This window comes from Vipera berus (genome assembly GCF_964194415.1).
Source record: "Vipera berus genome assembly, chromosome: Z".
NCBI lineage: Eukaryota > Metazoa > Chordata > Lepidosauria > Squamata > Viperidae > Vipera > Vipera berus.
This window is the reverse complement of record NC_138205.1, coordinates 133936497-133954601: the sequence shown is the minus strand read 5'-3', so window position 1 is coordinate 133954601 and position 18105 is coordinate 133936497. Positions and strand designations below refer to the sequence as shown.

General features: G+C 60.3%; 1 protein-coding gene across 1 annotated transcript in view; it reads right to left on the bottom strand.

Moving 5' to 3' along the window:
- Nucleotides 1–59: 59 nt before the first annotated feature.
- SMARCD3 (SWI/SNF related BAF chromatin remodeling complex subunit D3) overlaps nt 60–18105 on the bottom strand; it is a 31009-nt gene continuing 12963 nt past the window's right edge. The window contains 10 exon segments of the mRNA XM_081344976.1: nt 60–2057; nt 2167–2268; nt 10268–10390; nt 11096–11231; nt 11381–11478; nt 12402–12563; nt 14854–14955; nt 16376–16471; nt 16714–16836; nt 17169–17328. Of these exon segments, the coding sequence (XP_081201102.1) occupies nt 2004–2057; nt 2167–2268; nt 10268–10390; nt 11096–11231; nt 11381–11478; nt 12402–12563; nt 14854–14955; nt 16376–16471; nt 16714–16836; nt 17169–17328 (1156 nt within the window). The 3' untranslated portion in view covers nt 60–2003.

The window sequence follows — 18105 nt, the reverse complement described above, 5'->3', positions numbered from 1 at the left end:
AGGGACCCCACCCTGCCCAATAAAGGGATGAAAGAGACGCAAAACCAAACGAGGCTCTTTTTTATTATTATTATTATTATTATTGAAAGGCTGTCCTACAAATCACTCGGCACCAAACGACAAAGAGACGGCGGCCACGGTGGGGGGGTGGGGGTGGAGGGGTGGGTGCGGGTGGTGGAACATGGGACCTGTGATTCCCTCTCAGCCCAGGGACCGGGTGTCCGTCCCCCCACCCCCACCACCAGAAAGCGGCCGAAGAGAGACACACTCCTGTGCTAAAAACAGACAGGGTGAATTGACACCCCCCCTCCGCAGGGGCGGCCGTGGGGACGGCTCTCCCCCACCCCCCCAGGCTCCCCTGACCCTTTCAGTCCCAGCCCCTCCAATGAGGAGGGGAGGAGGAGGGGCTCAGGTGTACAGGGGGGGGAATGACACCTGGCCCTTTTCATTCAAGAGGCCTGTTCCGCACAGGAGGAGGAAGAGGAGGAGGAAGAGGAAGGCCAGTACTTCCTTGATTTCCAACGCTGCCCACCCCCACCCCACCCCACCCTCTCCCTCCATGGGGATTCAGGGCAGATAAGCCAGAACAGAGGCTGCCTCGGGTCGGGTGCTAGCCAACCGGGAGGCCGGGGTCACCGATTCCGATCCAAAGCACCCAGCCGCTGCCCCCCCTCCCCCCCGTGGGGTGGAGGGGTCACTAGGAGCCATCGGCCACCTCCACGGAAGCCCTCGTCTGGCCACCTCTGCTTTCCTTTCCGACCTCCGTGGGGTTGAGGACGCTGGAAGAGAGACACGGACGGACGGAGGGACAGACACCGGCTCGCCTGACCCACCCACCCACCCCCATCTTGCACGGGACGGGAATGGTGCTGGCTCTCGGCTGCCTTCCTGCCCTTTCCCACCTCCCTCTTCTTGGGGGGGCGCAGTTGGCAGCCTCTGCCTCCTTTCTCTCCCCCCCCCCTCGTCCCTTGGCAGCATCCAGCTTGGCACACACACACACACACACACACACACACACACAGAGCCTGCAGGGTGCAACAGCTCCAAGGGGACCCGATGGCTGGTCACGGCAGGCTCCCCAGGGATCCAAGCTGATTCCCAAAGGCTCAGGGGAATCCCAAGTGTGTGTGTGTGTGTGTCTGTTTGTGTGTGTCTGTGTGTTTCCCTTCCTCTGCTGCCTTGGGAGGTGCCATGATCCGGGCAGGGCCCACCTGGGGGACAGGCAGGCAGAGCTCCGTGGCTCTGTGGTAAATTGGGCCTCCTGGACCTACTGTGAAGAGGGTCACCAGCCTCTGGATCTCTCAGGGGCTGCTGCTGAGAACCCCCTTTCCCCATGCCGGGCTGCCCCACGCAGCAGACGGCCCCTCCCAGCCGTCGCACCCGGTCGCGCGTGGTTGGTTAGCTTCATGCAGCCCACAGTGGGATGTGTCCCGGAAGAAGCTGCCGTTCACCGATTCACCGAACTTCTGGGGCCGTCGCAGGATCCCCCCCAGTGTCGCACCCGGTCGCGTGTGGTTGGTTGGCTTCACGCAGCCCACACTGGGATGTGTCGCGGATCTCATTCTACAGCCGGCTCTGATGGTGGCCGAGACATTTTGTGGCGAATGGGCACCGTGAAATCCCCAAACCGGCAGCCTGGGCACGGAGGCGCCAAGGGGGCAGGCCGTCCGCCCTTGGTCTGGACGGTGGGCCACAGCCTCTCGCTTCCCTCTGCGCAGCCCACACAACGGTCTCTGTGACGGGGAGAGGTCTCGCCTGGTCCTGAGCCGAGGAGGAGGAGGAGGAGAGCGGGGAGGCGGGTGTGTGTGTGTGAGGCAGACTGTATAGCTGGTGATGCTGGTGCTGTGGTGGGCTCCCCCAGGCTGATCACGGAGCCGGTCCATTCTCCGTTGGGGTGTGTGTGTGTGTGTAGGGGGGGTCGGGTGATGGAACACAGAAAAGTCCATGCTTGATGGAACGGTGGAGTGGGGGGGGAACGGGGGGAAGACTCGGCTGGCAGACATTTATGTGTTGCGGACCCCCAGAGACTGTTCCAACTCTTGCCGGCGCTGCTGGATCTGAAAGAAGGAATGGGGGGGAAAGAAGCAGTTGGTCAGGCTGCAGGAGCTTCTGGGCCCCAGGAGAAGGGGTCTCAAGGCCCCCCACCCCCCCACCCCACTGCCTTGCCTTGCAGTAGAAGTATCTGCTGACGGCCTCCTGGGACCAAGGCTGCTGGTAGAAGTCTGCCCTCCGCTCCTCCTCCGGGTTCCCCACCACGTCCGTCATGACCTGCCAGGAGAGAAGGGCCCGTGAGCGGCTGAGCCCAAACAGGCTCCCTCTGAGTCTCTGCGGGGGAAAGAAACCGACAATTCCACCTCCCCGTGGCTGCCCCCTCCCCACCCCAGCCAGAGCTTCCCCCGAAGCTCCTGAGCAGACCCGGGACCCCAGGAGAGTCTGCTTGGCATGAGGGAGGGGAGGCCCGGGGCGCTCTGAATGCAGCGGACCAGAAGGGAGGCAGCCCCAAAATGCACGCCGGGGCCGTAACTGTGCTCCGGGAAATGAGGGGTGATTCTCCGGCGCCTCAATGGGCACGGACCCTGCGGAGACACATGGCATGCTGGGACACAGCGAAGGCATTTCAGAGGCGTCGCTGAGTTCTGCCTTGGCTCGCCACGGTTTCAGGCGCCAGAAAGACAAAGTCAGGCCTATGTGACGTTGTGGACCTCGTCGGCCCCCGAGAGCCTACAGAAGCGAGGCTGACCCCCCCCAGGGGTCAAGGAGCCCGGAGTCCGTGCTGGACTCCAGAGGAAGGATGGGCCGGGGGCGAGAGCCCCAGGTGCCGAGCGGGGAAGGGCAGCGTCTGGAAGGAGGCAGGCAAAGTCCTGAAGGAGAGTCGGGCGGGGGAACCGGACGGGAAAATGGGAGAAGGAGCCATGGGGTTTCCCCCAAAATGGCCGGGTTCTTCAGCAATGAACTCCAGCTCGCAGGAACTGCCCAGAAGGGAGAGAAGTTCAAAAACACAGGAAAAATGAAACATCTGTAGGTCTGCTGCAAGGTTGAAGAAGTGAAATGGGAACGGGGTGGCAAGGAGGTGGCACCTCTACCTCATCTTTCACTCCTCCTCCTCCTCCTCCTCCTCACCTGGGGAACCATTAACGGGAGCTACACAGCAAGATCAATTTGCCCTCTCAATTCCTGGCAAATAGATGGGGAAGAAATGGAGGTAGTGGCAGATTTTATTTCTCTGGGCTCCAAGATCACCGCAGACGGGGACTGCAGCCAAGAAATTAAAAGACGCTTGCTCCTGGGGAGGAAAGCCATGGCAAACCTAGACAGCACACTAAAAAGCAGAGACATCACCCGGCCAACAAAAGTGCGAATAGTCAAGGCCGTGTGGTCTTCCCAGTTGCAATGTATGGCTGCAAAAGCTGGACCACAAGAAAGGACGAACGCCAGAGAATCAAGGCCTTCAAACTCTTGTGCTGGAGAAGACTCCTGCGAGTCCCTCGGACCACAAGTCGTTCAAACCGGTCAGTCCTAGAGGAGATCAACCCTGACTGATCTTTAGAAGGCCAGTTCCTGAAGTGGACACTCAAATCCTTTGGCCACCCGATGAGAAGGAAAGACTCACTGGAGAAGAGCCTCATGCTGGGAAAGGTGTAGGGCGAGAGAAGAAGGGGACGACGGAGAAGGAGGTGGCTGGATGGAGTCACTGAATGAGGCGTGAGCTTAAAGGGACTCCAGAAGATGGCGGAGGAGAGGAAGGCCTGGAGGAACGTGGTCCGTGGGGTCGCGATGGGTTGGACACGACTTCGCAACTAACAACAACAACAACAACACAGCGAGTAAACGGGTCGGGCCCAGCCCAAGAGCGACAGTGGGGCTAACTCAGTCAAAGTGCACCCTTCTCTCTGCTTTTGCCCAAGAAGGAGAATCTTGCCAGCCTCACGGGAGGGGAGAGGGCAGCTCTCCTGCTCCGGGCTGGGTGGCCTCTGGCTCGGACTGTGGTCGTTCCTCTTCGGAGAACTGTCCCGCGCTCGGACCGTGCTCCTCTTTGCCCTGCCCTGGCTTGGAGCCCGCTCGGACCCACCCGCTCTCCAAGTCCAGCCACCACAGTTCAAAAGGGGCAGGAACAAACCTTCAGAGGCGAGGGGCTATGACCAAGAGGGTGAGGGGGCTTAAAGGAGTGGCCCCTACGGGGAACCCTCGAAGGACCGGTGTGTGTGTGTGTCTCCCAACGCACGGAGGGATGTCCCAAGGAAGACAAGATGGATTTCTTCTCCGTGGTCCCCGCAGGCTTGGACTGGGGTGGCCATTCAGCAATGGGACGGCCTCCATCCAGGAACGGTGGAGGGGTCCCGTCACTCGAAGCTCTCAAAATACCAGGCGGCCATTTATCACAGGATGGGAGGAGGCTCCCGGAGAGTCGGGATGGGTGGGAGGTTGGATTAGAAGCCCGACCTAACGGTCTACAATTCCAGGTCCCTGTTGTGATTCAGGGTCAGCCTGTGGGTTCGGCAGTTGGGTCGGACGACTCAGAGGAGGAGGAGGGGGGTGTTGAAGAGCTTGCTGATGATGGCCTTGAGGCTCCGCAGAGCCCTCAGCCGGGCCCCTCCCACCTGGTCACGACGGAGACCCAGCTGTGTGAGCCTGACAGCGTGGATGAAGATGACCCACAGCTGGCCCTGTTCAAGGACGCCCGACGCAGGAGGCAGTCAATCAGGAGTAAACAGAGGAAGGCAATGGGGCACCTCGGAAGGAGGCAGAGAGAGGCCACGTCCTGAACTGTGTTTAAAGGGAATGTGTGGGAGGGCTGGTTTGCTGAAGGCAACCGCTTGATTAGTTCCTGTTTCATAGCTCCTGTTTCATGGTTGGTGTCTTGTCTTGCTCTGTTTTATGTTAATAAATTTGGCAGGCTTTATTCCAGCCTCTTGCCGTTTGTAAAGGGGTTGTCCCTGCTTTTGCTGCAGGGCCGGTAGCAGGCTGGTACAGAACAGTCCCACCTACAGGGGGCCGACATGATAGCAGCCTCCCAAGGGCGCCCTCCAGAGGAGGAAGGGGAGTTTCTCTGGGGTGCCCCAAAGTGCAGAGCCAGCCTCGTTTGGGCTGCTCTGGGGTGCCTCCCCACCCACCCCCGTTTCCCTGAGCTGGGCTACGGTACGTGTTTTTTCCTCAAAGAAGCGTGGTGATATACTTTTACTCCCGGGGAAGGAAGCTTAATTAAGCACGAAGTAAGTTTCCTAAGTCAGGGATCCCCAACCTCCGGTCTGCGGACCAGTAGCGGGTCGTGGCACGCCAGCCACCGGTCCGCGCCAACGAGCAAAGCCCCATCTGCGAGATGCAGGCAGCACACAAAAACCACACGCCCGCCAGGCCGCGGGAAAAAATCTCTCCCTGCGGAACCGGTCCCTGGTGCCCGAAAGGTTGGAAGGGGTGCTCTGGTTTAGGCGGTTGATGTAGCCCTCCCCTCCGGAATCCGCCATTTTGCCTCCCCCCCCACTGCCCACCCCCCTTCCATCCATGGGCAGAAAACAGAAGCAGGAAAGGGAGGCAGGATCGGCGGAGGCCTCGATCTTGGGGGGGGGGCTTCTGCTCTCGATCAGGAGGTGGTGGGCGACCAGACCTCCCGGGACAAGCTGAGCTCCGAAACTTTCCGTTGCCACGCAACGGTCAGGTGGCCGAACGGCTTTGAATGATCAAGCCAAGAGGTCGGGGGAGGAGAGAGAGATGGTTAAGCGAGGGCAGGAAGAAAGCGGGGGGACGGGACACCAGACCGAAGAGAGAGACTCTGCCTGAGCCCAAGGGGGAAGCTGCGCCCGAACGAGGCGGGCCCGATCCACCACGTCCCCGCACCCCAAAAGAGCGAAGGAGAAGGGAAGACGTGGAGCTGAGGACCCAGAGAATCCGGAATGCACCGGTTGCCTTGATGGGTGGCGCCTGGGAAAGATCACTCAGCACTAAGACGGGGCTTGTGTGTGTGTGTGTGTGAGAAAGAGAGAGAGAGACTAGAAGCCAGCAGCTTGTGAGACACTTTTTTCTTCTGACTAGATTAGATGGGAAGGGAAGGAGTTCAGTGTCCCGAGACTTCGGAAAGGCTTTGGATAAAGTGGACCTCAGCCTCGGTCAAAGGGAAGAAAGGATGGATGGATGGATGGATGAAAGAATGAACCAATGGATGGATGGATGGATGGATGAAAGAATGAACCAATGGATGGATGGATGGATGAATGAATGAACCAATGGATGGATGGATGGATGGATGAATGAATGAACCAATGGATGGATGGATGGATGAATGAATGAACCAATGGATGGATGAATGAACCAATGGATGGATGGATGGATGGATGGATGGATGGATGGATGGATGAACCAATGGATGGATGGATGGATGAATGAATGAACCAATGGATGGATGGATGGATGAACCAATGGATGGATGGATGGATGGATGGATGGATGAACCAATGGATGGATGGATGGATGAATGAATGAACCAATGGATGTATGTATGTATGGATGGATGGATGGGTGAATGAACCAATGGATGGATTGATGGATGGATGGATGGATGGATGAAAGAATGAACCAATGGATGGATGGATAGATGGATGATTAAACCAATGGATGGATGGATGAATGAATGAACCAATGGATGGATGGATGAAAAAATGAACCAATGGATGGATGGATAGATGGATGATTGAACCAATGGATGGATGGATGGATGAAAGAATGAACCAATGGATGGATGGATGAATGAACCAATGGATGGATGGATGGATCAATGAATGAACCAATGGATGGATGGATGGATAGATGGATGATTGAACCAATGGATGGATGGATGAATGAACCAATGGATGGATGGATGGATGGATGAATGAATGAACCAATGGATGGATGGATGGATGAAAGAATGAACCAATGGATGGATGGATGGATGGATGGATGAATGAACCAATGGATGGATGGATGGATGGATGAACCAATGGATGGATGGATGGATGAATGAATGAACCAATGGATGGATGGATGGATGAATGAATGAACCAATGGATGGATGGATGGATGGATGGATGAACCAATGGATGGATGGATGGATGAATGAATGAATGAACCAATGTATGTATGTATGTATGTATGGATGAATGAACCAATGGATGTATTGATGGATGGCAAGAGGTGAACGCTCCAGCCCCGAAGTCAAAGGGACGCGATGGAAAAGAGGTGGGGGTCAGCTCGGCGGTGGTGGCAGCAGCCGCAGCAAGAGCGATGCGAGTCTCCTGGAGGAGCACAGATGGAGCATCAATAGTGGTCGAGAGGGAGGAGCCGGTCGCCCAGGCCGCGTTAGCAGGGCCAGAGAGTCAAGGCGCCCAGGAAAGGACCGCTCCTCTCCAGCCTGGGCCGCCCTGTCTCTCCCCACCACGGGAGGAGGAGAAGTCGAGAGGCCGGAAAGGGCAGTGAAGGAGGAGAGGGGAGAGGCCCACCGGTCAAATCCCAGCCCTAAAGGAGAGGCAGCCTGAGGGCGACGTAGTCTTCCGAGGCCCGGGGAGCTGCTCCAGAGAAGAAGGGGGCCGGACTGGTCCTCTGCCCTATCCTGACCCAGGAGGAGGAGGAGGAGGAGGAGGAAATAGAGGAGGAAGAAGTAGAGGAGGAGGTAGAGGAGGAGGAAGAAGTGGAAGAGAAGATGAAGAGGAAGTAGGAGGAAATAGAGGAGGAAGAAGAAGAAGTAGAAGAGGAGGAGGAATTAGAGGAGGAAGAGGAAGGAGAGGAGGAAGAGGAATTGAGGAAGAGGAGAAGCAGAAGAGGAAGAAGAGGAGGAGGAAGTAGAAGAGGAGGAATTAGATGAGGGAGAGGAAGAGAAGGAGGAAGAGGAGGAAGAGGAAGTAGAGGAGGAAGTAGTAGGAAATGGAGAAAGTGGAAAAGGAAGTAGAGGAGGAAGAAGAGAAGGAGGAGGAGGACGTAGAGGAGGAGGAAGTAGTAGTAGGAAATAGAGAAGGAGGAATTAGAGGAAGAAGTAGAGGAAATAGAAGAAGTAGAGGAAGAAGAGAAGGAGGAGGAAATAGAGGAGGAGGAAGAAGAAGTAGAGGAAGAGAAGTAGAAGTAGAGGATCAGGAGGAAGTAGTAGTAGTAGGAAATATTTTTTTTATTTTTTATAAAATCCCATTTATATCCCGCCCTTCTCCGAAGACTCAAGGCGGCTTACAATCTAACGCACAAACCAATGTGCTTAGCAATAGCCTTCATTCTATGTATATGCCTGCTTATTAGGGCTTTTGCCCCCCCCCAAGCGGCATTATTACAAAGTCAGCTTATTTCCCCCAACAATCTGGGTCCTCATTTTACCTACCTCGGAAGGACGGAAGGCTGAGTCAACCTTGAGCCTGGTGGGACTCGAACCTGCACTAATTGCAGGCAGCTGGGGTTACTTAAGGAGGCATCAGCCCACTGCTCCACCAAGGACGAAGAAGAGGAAGTAGAGAGGAGAAGGAAGTAAAGGGGGAGGAGGAAGAGAAGGAGGAGGAGGAAGTAGAGGAGGTGGAAGAGGAAGAGGAGGAAGAGGAGGAGGAGGAAGAGGAGGAAGGGACCCAAGCTTTGCAAAGGGAAATTCCCCAGGCCATCCAGGAGGAGGCAGGTCCCGGCCAGGTGGGGGGGGGGAACGCTTCGGGAGGGGGGCTTCAACACCGGAGACCCTCAAACAAAGCCGGGGATCTCTCTGGCCAGGAGGGCATGGCTGCCACCCTACGGTCACGGCTGCGGTCCCTCCCAACCCTCTGACTCTCAGCTCAGTAGTCCTCACTTAAGGACCAGGACAGAACCTGGGAGCTCAATGGCAAGCCACTGCGGTCGTTAAGCCAGTCACCCTGTGGCCTGACTTGACTCCACAACCGTTTTACGACAATCGTAAAGTGAGTTACTGTGTCATTAAGCGAGCCACATTCTCCGGCACGGAAAACGCATCAAGCTTTGTGCCTCAGGCTCAGGGGGATTCGGGTCTCTGCACCTGGTGGTAAACGCAAGACAGTCACCCCAAAATGCAGTCGTGTGACTTCTCGATGGGGGGTGGGGTGGGTGTGGAGGCAGCCATAATTCCACAAACGGCTCATACGTAAGCTGGGATCGGGCAACGTAACTTTGAACGATCGGTCATTAAGCGAGGACTACGTGCATGGCTGTTCTAGAACACTCTGCCAACTCCCCCCAGTTTCCCTTCCCTCCCTTCCCCCCACCCGGGAGACCGGGAAGACTTTCCTGGTCGCTGACGGGGGCCGTTCCGGCTGCCTGCAGAATTACTTCTGTAATTTCTGAGCCTGCCTCGGTTTCCCGCCATGCCCACCCCATTTCCCTCAACCTTCCTCTTTGCCTTCCGGGACCCGGAGACTCATCCGCCTGGCCGCTTCTTCCTCCCGAGAACGAACCTCCTCACGCACCCGAGAGCCTTCACCGCTAGCTGAGGGAAGCCGGGGCTGTTTTTCGGTTACGCTGACCTGCCAGCCCTCTGGAGACCCCCCACTTCCCCGGCTCTCCTCCCCCCTACCCTGGCTCGAAAGCCCCCTGTGCTCGTGCTGCCCCTGGAGCGAAGGGAGGAGCAAAAAGCAGCCAGGGGTCTCTGGGGTGGCAGGCCAGCCCCCCCCCACCAAGGCCGAAGGTCCAAGCCTTTTAGAGACCGAGTGCCCAAACCGCAACCAAAACCCACTTATTTGTCGCAAAGTGCCAGGGGCGCCTCAGCATTGTGGTGCCTTCGGGTGGGTGGGTGGGGGTGAAGCAGGGAGTGCCGCCTCTGGCACACAAAACCCGGGGGGGGGCCCCGCAAAAATGGGCCACCGTGCTGCAAGGCCGCAAAAACAGCCACCGCCACGCTGCGGGGTGCAGATAGAAGGGGCTGCAGCCCGCGAGAACGGGGCAGGGCTAGTGAGTCTCACGCAGGCACTAGCCCCGCCCCATTTGCACTGCGTGCGTGCTCCCGCCCCTGCGTTTAATAAAAGGCTTCCCCCTGCCTTTTCTTCCAGTCTACTGATCGACAACGGTTTGGTGACCTCTGCTCTGCCACCTCTACTCGACCTGGCTAGTCGGCCGCTTCGCTCTCCTTTGTGCCGGGCGGCAGTGGTGGCCCAGTGGACCTGCTGCTGGTGTTGTTGGCGAGCGTGCCAACCAACACAGCTCGGAGCGCCGCCTCTGGCACGCCTGCCATAGGTTCGCCACCACCGGTCCAAGCGTAGCAACGCCCGGCGGCCCTCGGTATCCCGTCCCGGCTCGGGGCCCCGGTGCGCGGGGGATGACCCACCTTGAGGTCCCTGCTCTGGGAGCGGAGGAGGTCCTGGATGTAGCCCTTGGGGTCTCTGGAGAAGCTCAGCATGAAGTCTCTCTGGATCTTCAGCTGGTGGATGGACTCGATGGTCTCGTGGATCTGCAGGACGGACCGGAGCGGAGAACCCCGCTGGCTTCGGCAGCCCCCCCCTCGCACCCACTGTCTCCCCCCCACTTGTTAGGCTGGCAGGGCACTCACAGTCTTCCCCCCCACCCCACCAGAGGGTTCAAGATGGGACTGCCTGCCCCCCCAGGGCACAAAAGCATTTCCCCCCTTCACCATCACCACCCCGGTCATCCGTCCAGCAGGTCAAACTGGTGACCCAAACAGGAAACGGGAATTTCTGGGCAGCCTCAGGAAGCGGCTGGCATAGGTGGCCGGAAGCAGCCCGTGGTGCCTCTCAGCAGATGCCCAGGCCCAGCAGTAAAGTCGGTGGGGGGGGCGGTTTAGGCCCGCTGGCGTCTCACTTGTTCACAAAACGTTGGGCTTTCACCCCGGTCAGGGATCTCTGGGGCAGCCCCAAAAGGCCAAAGCGGGGGAGGAAGCCTCCCCTCAACCTGCCCTGCAACCCCACCCCACCCCCCCCAACGCTGGAAAGTGGCCGCTTGGATAAAAAGGCTGCAGAGAGGAGACCTTCAGGCCCACCTCGCAGGGTTGGTGTCATGTGGGAGGAATATTAGGGATATTCAGGGCCTTTGAGTTGTTTATAGCCCCGTAACGGCCAGACGGGAACCTAGCCTGACGCAGCCGTCTAAGCTGCTGGCCTCCTCCGCACTCCCTCCGCCCCAGCCCGTCTGGCGGCACCTTGTTGTCCAGGGCGGTGATCTCCTGCTGGTTGGCGGTGGAGAGCAGGAAGCTGCTCATCTGCCCTTTCAGGGGGTCCTCGACCTCCACGTCAATGTCATAGCAGGCCGTCTTCTTCTGGTCATTGGGGTCCACGCTGGAGGGTGGGGGTGGGTGGGGGAGAGAGCCTGGAGCATCAGCACCCTTCCTGCGGAGGACTCCCCACCCCAAAAGAGGCTGGCGGGGGTGCCACGAGGGGCGCCAAGCGAGCAGACCCCGGACGGCCCTCCCTCCGGGCGAGCGGACCTGATGATGTGGTTGATCACAATGGGATCCGGCGGGAGCAGCAGATTCGTCAGCCGCTGCGGGATCTCGGAGAACTTCAGCCGGGAGCAGTCAAAGATCTGAAACGGCAACGGGCGGGACGACGGTCAGTGACGTTCGCCCTCTTCCCGGCCAGAGAACCGGCCAGGGTGAGCAGGGTTTCCCCCGCTCCCCGGCCCTCTCCCTCCCCGGCTCTCTCGGTCGGCGCCCCCCAGGTCCGTCTCGGGAGGGGGCTGGGCAGAACCTCGGGGTCGGCCCCTCTGTGTCGCTCGCTCTGAGCCCGGCAGCCCAGAGGCGGCCAGCTGACCTCTCTCCTCGCTCTGCCCGGGGTGTGTGTGGGGATGTCTCCTGCCCTCTTTTCTTCCTTGCCCCCAAGTGGACCCCCCCACACACAGACCCACACAAACACACACACACACAAACACACACACACACACACACACACACACACAGGAAGTCCCTGCCAGGCTTCCCTCAAGCGTGGAAAGGTCTCCCAAACGATGCCACGGCTTCAGGAGCAGCACCGGGGTAGGGGTGAGGGGTGGCGTGAAAGAGGCCTTGCTCTCACCGGCCACCTCGGGCTTCACAGGGGATGGGTGGACAAAACCCCTCCCTCTCATCACCCCCCCATGGGTATAAGAGAGAAGCTCCCCACACCCTCGGACCCCCGGGAGCACCCCTGCCCTGCCACCCGGCTTCTGACGTGGGGGAACTTGGAGGCCCTCAGCCCGCCCTCCTCGAGAGGGAAGACGGGGCACCTGGGAGACAAGAGGTACAGAGGGAGGCCCTGTCCCGTCCCCCCCTCCACAAACCCCCGGAGACCCCCGACCCGGACACCAGCCCTGTCCTCCCACTACAAGCCAGCGAGCAGCTTCTCCGTTTCCCCAATGGCCCTGCCCCCCCCGAGACCCCATCTTGGGGGTCCGGGGCAAAGGGCCAGATTAATCCCAGGGGGTCCAAGTCAGCCCCTCCTCCACCTCCCCCGGTTCCCCTTTCTGCTCACCTGCTGGAAGTACTTGTCGCAGTTGATGTACTCCTTGTCGTGGGAATCCTGCAGCTTGTTGGTCTTGATGTACTGCCAGAGGGCCTGGATGATGGCCGAGCGGGTCTGCGTGTGGATGCCCAGCAGGCGGGCCAGCCGGGGGTCGAGCTTGAACTGGGGAGGCTGCGGGCAGAGAGCAAAGGCCACGCGTCCCCTCGGGCAACTGAGGCTCTCCTTTGACGCCCAAAGGCTGGAGGGCTTTGGGGAGGCTGCCCAACCCCCACCCCACCCCAACCCCGGCCTGTTGTGATTCAGGGTCAGCCTGTGGGTTCGGCAGTTGGGTCGGACGATTCAGAGGAGGAGGAGGGGGGTGTTGAAGAGCCTGCAGAGGATAGCCCCCAGCCAGGCCCCTCTCATCTGGTCACTACGCAGACCCAGCTGTGTGAGCCTGACAGCGTGGATGAAGATGACCCACAGCTGGCCCTGTTCAAGGACGGCCGACGCAGGAGGCAGTCAATCAGGAGTAAACAGAGGAAGGCAATGGGGCACCTCGGAAGGAGGCAGAGAGAAGCCACGCCTAGAACTGTTTAAAAGGGGAATGTGTGGGAGGGCTGTTTTGCTGAAGGCAACCATTTGAATAGCTCCTGTTTCATGGTTCGTGTTTGGTTTTGCTCTGTTTTATGTCAATAAATTTGGCAGGCTTAGTTCCAGCCTCTTGCCTTTTGCAAAGGGGTTGGGCCAGCAGCTCTCTCCCCATCCTTCCCAGCGGGGACCCCGGGACCCCTTTGCCCCAACGGCTCATCTGCCCGGCCTGGCTCCCTCACCGCTGCCTCGGCGGATCTGCTCGAGGGCAGCTTGCGTTTCGGTGAATTAAAATCGTACGTTGCCGTAAAGGATGCCCTTTGGCTTCCTCGGGGGTCTCGTTCTCTTGTCCGGCTGCGCAGTGCAGTCCGGGGAAAGCCGCCCGGGGGAATCCCACCCACCCGCTTTGCAGGCAGCTTTTATTTATTCGCCTTTTTTTCGTTCGTTCGTTATATTCCGGAGACCCAGACGTTAGATAAGTACGTGAACAGGTGCTGCGTCAAAGGTTGAGCAATGCTGGCTCCAATGCCACTTACCCCCCCTCCCCGGGAAGAAAAAAAAGAGGCTGGGGTCTCACCCCGGCCCCCTTCCCAGGCCTGCCTTGCGGGATTTTCCCGGGCCCTCCAGGAGCTGCACTGGGGCTCTGTAGCTCTCCGGGAGAGGCTGTCCCTGGGAGGGGGCAGGGGTGGGGAAGGCCTGCCACAGGGGGCACCTGTTTCCTGGGCCTGACGGGGGGTGGGGGAGTGGGCACTGCTGGATCTGGTGGGACGATGGGCAGGAACAGCCGGGTGGGGGGGGGGAAGGCTGAGCATGGAGGGCTTCCCGGGTGGCAACCTTGGATGGTCTCCAGAAGCCCAGCAACGGCCGATGCAGCCCGTGGAGCAGCGGACACCCTATGACGCATCCCTCGCCCCCCTATGCCATTCTGGGCCACGTGTGGCTGCCACGGGAGCTCTTGAGGCCCGGCCCACCTGTGGCAGCACACCCGTAGTTGGCCACTCGGGAGGCGAGCGACGCTTAGCTACAGTGGCCCCAAGCTCTTCAAACGGGGGCCCTGGAATTTGGGGGAATGGGTGGGACCCTCACATCACCCACTTCTCTGCCTGGCTCTGGGCTTCAAGGCACACGCCTGGCAGCCAGTGGCAGAGAGGGGGGGGAAACAGAGGCACCACGCAAAGGAGGGGTCTGGGAAGGGAAGCCAGGAAGGACCTACCCCTCCCACCCCACTCCTGCCGGGGGGGGGGGTCTTCGGCGAGTGCAAGCATGGCTGTCCTAGACCCAGGCCCGAATCCAGACCGAGAGGGGGGGGGCGGACGGTCCACTCCTTGCAGGATTCTCCGAAGGGGCAGTTATCAGCGCCTCTCCGCAGCTTTCCCTAAAAAGTTTGGGTGTCTTGCACTGCCCGCTTCCAGAGCCCCCCCCAACCTTTGCCAAACAGGGTCAGGTGACCCCCCACACACACACCAGGCACTGGACAGCTCAGTCTCTCTCCCTCCCTCCCCCCCCCGCTGCCCTCCTGGTGCCACGGGAAGCGACAGGGAGGACCCCAGGCTGCCCAGCGGCCTTGGGGCTGGGATCTGGTGTGGGCTGCTGCCTCTAAAACGCATCCAGCTTATTTCTCCTGTGGCACCTGGGTGCCTGGGGGGGGGAAGGCTTTGCCCCTGGGAGAGGGGAGGAGGGGGGGCACCACGGCAGTGGGAGAGCAGAGCAGTTTGGCTGGCACGTGGCCCAGCTGGAGTCGGGGTCACCACAAGCTTCCCTTCCGCATATTCCCTCCCTCCCCCCCACCACCCTGCCGCAGCTCAGCGGTTCTGACAAGCCCCCCCCCCGTGACTCGGCAGCTTGGCGCCAGGAGGTCCGAAGGCCTGCCCCCGAATCCCACTCCCCCCACCTGGTAGTCCAGCATGAGCAGCAGAGTGCAGCGCACGCTGACGTCTCCCGGTCTCTTCACCTGGAAGCCGTCCGTCTCCTGGGTGGTGGGGGTCCGGTGCCACTGCCGGAAAGAAGCAAGAGTGGCCCTGAGACGGAGACCCTGGCCCGCCCCGGAGGCCCGGCGCTTCTGCCGCCACCCCGAGTTGCTCAGCCACCAACAATACTTCGTCCGCTTAGGCCCTGCGCCCACCTGCGTCCCCGACGGGCTTCCTCCGGAGCCCTGCCAATTCCAACGGGGCACCAAGGGGGCAGGCGGCTTGGGCCAAGCCAGCCCATCACACCGGGGACAGGGAATCGGCCAGCCGCCTTCTGGGGACCGGGCGTGCCACTCCCACCAGCCTTGCCAGCGATCAGGAAGGCCGGCAGCGAGACTGGCGATCGCCACCACTCCTTTCCCGCTTCCGCCCGTCGTCGGCCCTTCAGACCCCGTGCGGAGGCGGCGGCTCCATCTTGGGCCAGATCTCGGCCTATCCTCCAGCCCGCAAGCCTACTTCCGCGCCCCGCAAGAGAGAAGGGCCAGGACGCCCCCAGTCTCCGCCGCAGCGTGATCCCAAAATAAACAGGCGGGAGAGTCACGACTGCCACCAAGCGAGTGGAAAAGAGACGGTGGAGTCGAGGCCTCTTCCAAGGAAGGGAGCCCAGGATCGGCTCCATCCAGGATCTCGGCTTTTCCCATTGTGGTCAGCCAACAACTGTGGTCACGCCAACCGAGGTCCTTTGCACCGGCCCCAGGAGGGCAAACGTGGCCGCTCCGGCTGGCCAAGTGGGCCAAGGAAACTCTTCCCAAGGCCGGGCCAAGCTCCTTTTCCCCACTTGCCCCAGCAGGAGAACCGTGGCTGTGGGTCTCACCCTCCCACCCACGGAGGCTGGTGGAGGGGGCGGCCCTGGGCATATGCAGAAGAGGGACCCCCCCTGGTGGCCAGAACGCAGCGTCGCAGGCCGACTTTGCATTCCCACCGCCAGCAGTTCGATCCTGGACCGGCTCAAGGTCGAACTCGGCCTTCCGTCCTTCCCAGGTCGGTAAAATGAGGACCCAGATTGTTTAAGGGGGGGGGGCGGCCAGAGGCGGACTCTGTAAATCGCTCAGAAAGCGCCGTAGAGCAGCGCGGATCGGCGTTTACGTCCAACTGCTTTTGCTGTTGCTACACAAAACGCGAGGCAAATCGGGGAAAACCTTAGCAGAGGGTGGGCTGTCCGTGGGGGGGACATAGGGGTGGGGAGACACAGGAGAGTTGAAGAAATGGAAAAGCGGGGGCTGGGAGGAAGACTGCAGGGCAGGCAACTTCCCGTTCCAGGAAGAGAACGGAGGTTGAGGGGAAATGGAAGCAAGCGCACGCGCACACACACCAGCACGCGCGTGACCCTCATGCTTTTTCTGCCTCCGCCAGCCCCCAAAACACGCAGCGGGTGGAAAAAGGAGGGGCATCCCCTTCTTTCTGCCTGGGGAGGGTGCGAGGGGTGGGGTGGGGCAAGCCCATTACCTCGACCAGATGATTGTCCGGCCCGTAGAGGTCCTTGTCCAGTTCGATGACCAAACTCTTGAAGAAAGAGGAAAACTTCCGCTTCTGTTTGCTGAGCTGTGGAGTGGGGGGTGGGGGGGACATGGCCCCGTCAGGAGAAGACAAGGCCCCCCCATGGACTCAGATCCTCCCCCTCCCCACCGGCTCCGGCCACCCCCACCCCAGCCTCCACGGAGCACACCCCCCCCACCCCGTCACGCTGCCCCAGGAGAGGCTGGCCACCTTTGGTGGGGGCACCTGGCCCGTGCCCCCCTGCCCCCCCACCAGCACCCCCCCACACCCCGGACGCCCCGTCTTACGTCGTCCAGCAGCTTGCCCTCCACACGCAGCTCCCAAGAGGCGATGCTGCCGTCCGAGTCCTCGGCGTCCGACTTGGCCGGGTTGAAGGTGTTGGAGATGTAGAGGCGCAGCTTCCGCTTTTGCTGCGGGCCGAGCAGAGACACACAACACCCCCCCCCAGTCAGGGCCACCGGGAGATCCTCCATCCTTCCCTTCCCGGGCAGCTGCAAAGGGGGGGAGGACCCCAACCTCCCCGACCTACCGAGCCCCAGGAGGCTCCATTGAGGGGGGAGGAGACCCTCCTCAAAAACTCTGGCCTGGAGCGGACCACCCACCCACCCTGTGCAGGAAGAGTTAGAAGCCCGGTGGAGCGCTTACACCCCCCGAAGAGGATGGGGGAGGAGGGGGGAGGAAGAGGAGACGGCTGCAGCCGCAGCCCCCCCTAGGGGGGTTTAGTTGGGCCGGCCCCTCCCACCTTCATGGGCCTCTTCAGGGCCTCCTGGATGTCCACCCGCTTCCGCATGATGGTCTGGTCCAGCTTCCGCTCAAAGGCCAGCAGGTCCATGTAGGCCTGGGACTCCGGCACCAGCTCCCGGATCTGGGGGGAGGGGCAGGGGAAGAGAGACACAGCATGGCTGCCAAACAGCATGGCTGCCACTTCCTCCCCCTCTTCCTCCTCCTCTACTTCCTCCTCCCCCTCCCCACTTCCTCCCCTCTTCCCCCCTCTACTTCCTCCTCCCCCTCTTCCTTCTTCTCCACCCCCTCCTTCCTCCCTGTCCTCCTCTTCTTTTTCTTCCTCCTCTACTTCCTCCTCCTCTTCCTCTCCCTCTTCCTCCTCCCCTACTTCCTCTTCCCCTCTTCCTCCTCCTCCTCCCCCTCTACTTTTTCCCTCCCCATCCTCCTCTTTCCTCCTCCTCCTCCTCTCCTCTTCCTGCTCTACTTCCTCCTCCCCCTCTTCCTCCTCCTCTACTTCCTCCTCCCCCTCCCCACTTCCTCCCCCTCTTCCCCCCCTCTACTTCCTCCTCCCCCTCTTCCTTCTTCTCCTCCCCCTCCTTCCTCCCTGTCCTCTTCTTTTCCCTCCTCCTCCTCTACTTCCTCCTCCTCCTCTTCCTCCCCCTCTCCGCCTCCTCTACTTCCTCTTCCCCTCTTCCTCCTCCTCCTCTCCCCTCTACTTTTTCCTCTCCATCCTCCTCTTCTTCCTCTTCTTCCTCCTCCTCTTCCTCATCCCTCCTCCCCACTTCCTCCTCCTCTTCCTCTCCCTCTTCCTCCTCCCCTACTTCCTCTTCCCCTCTTCCTCCTCCTCCTCCCCCTCTACTTTTTCCTCCCCATCCTCCTCTTCTTCCTCCTCCTCTTCTTCTCCCTCTTCCTCCTCCCTCCTCCCACTTCCTCCTCCTCTTCCTCTTCCTGCTCTA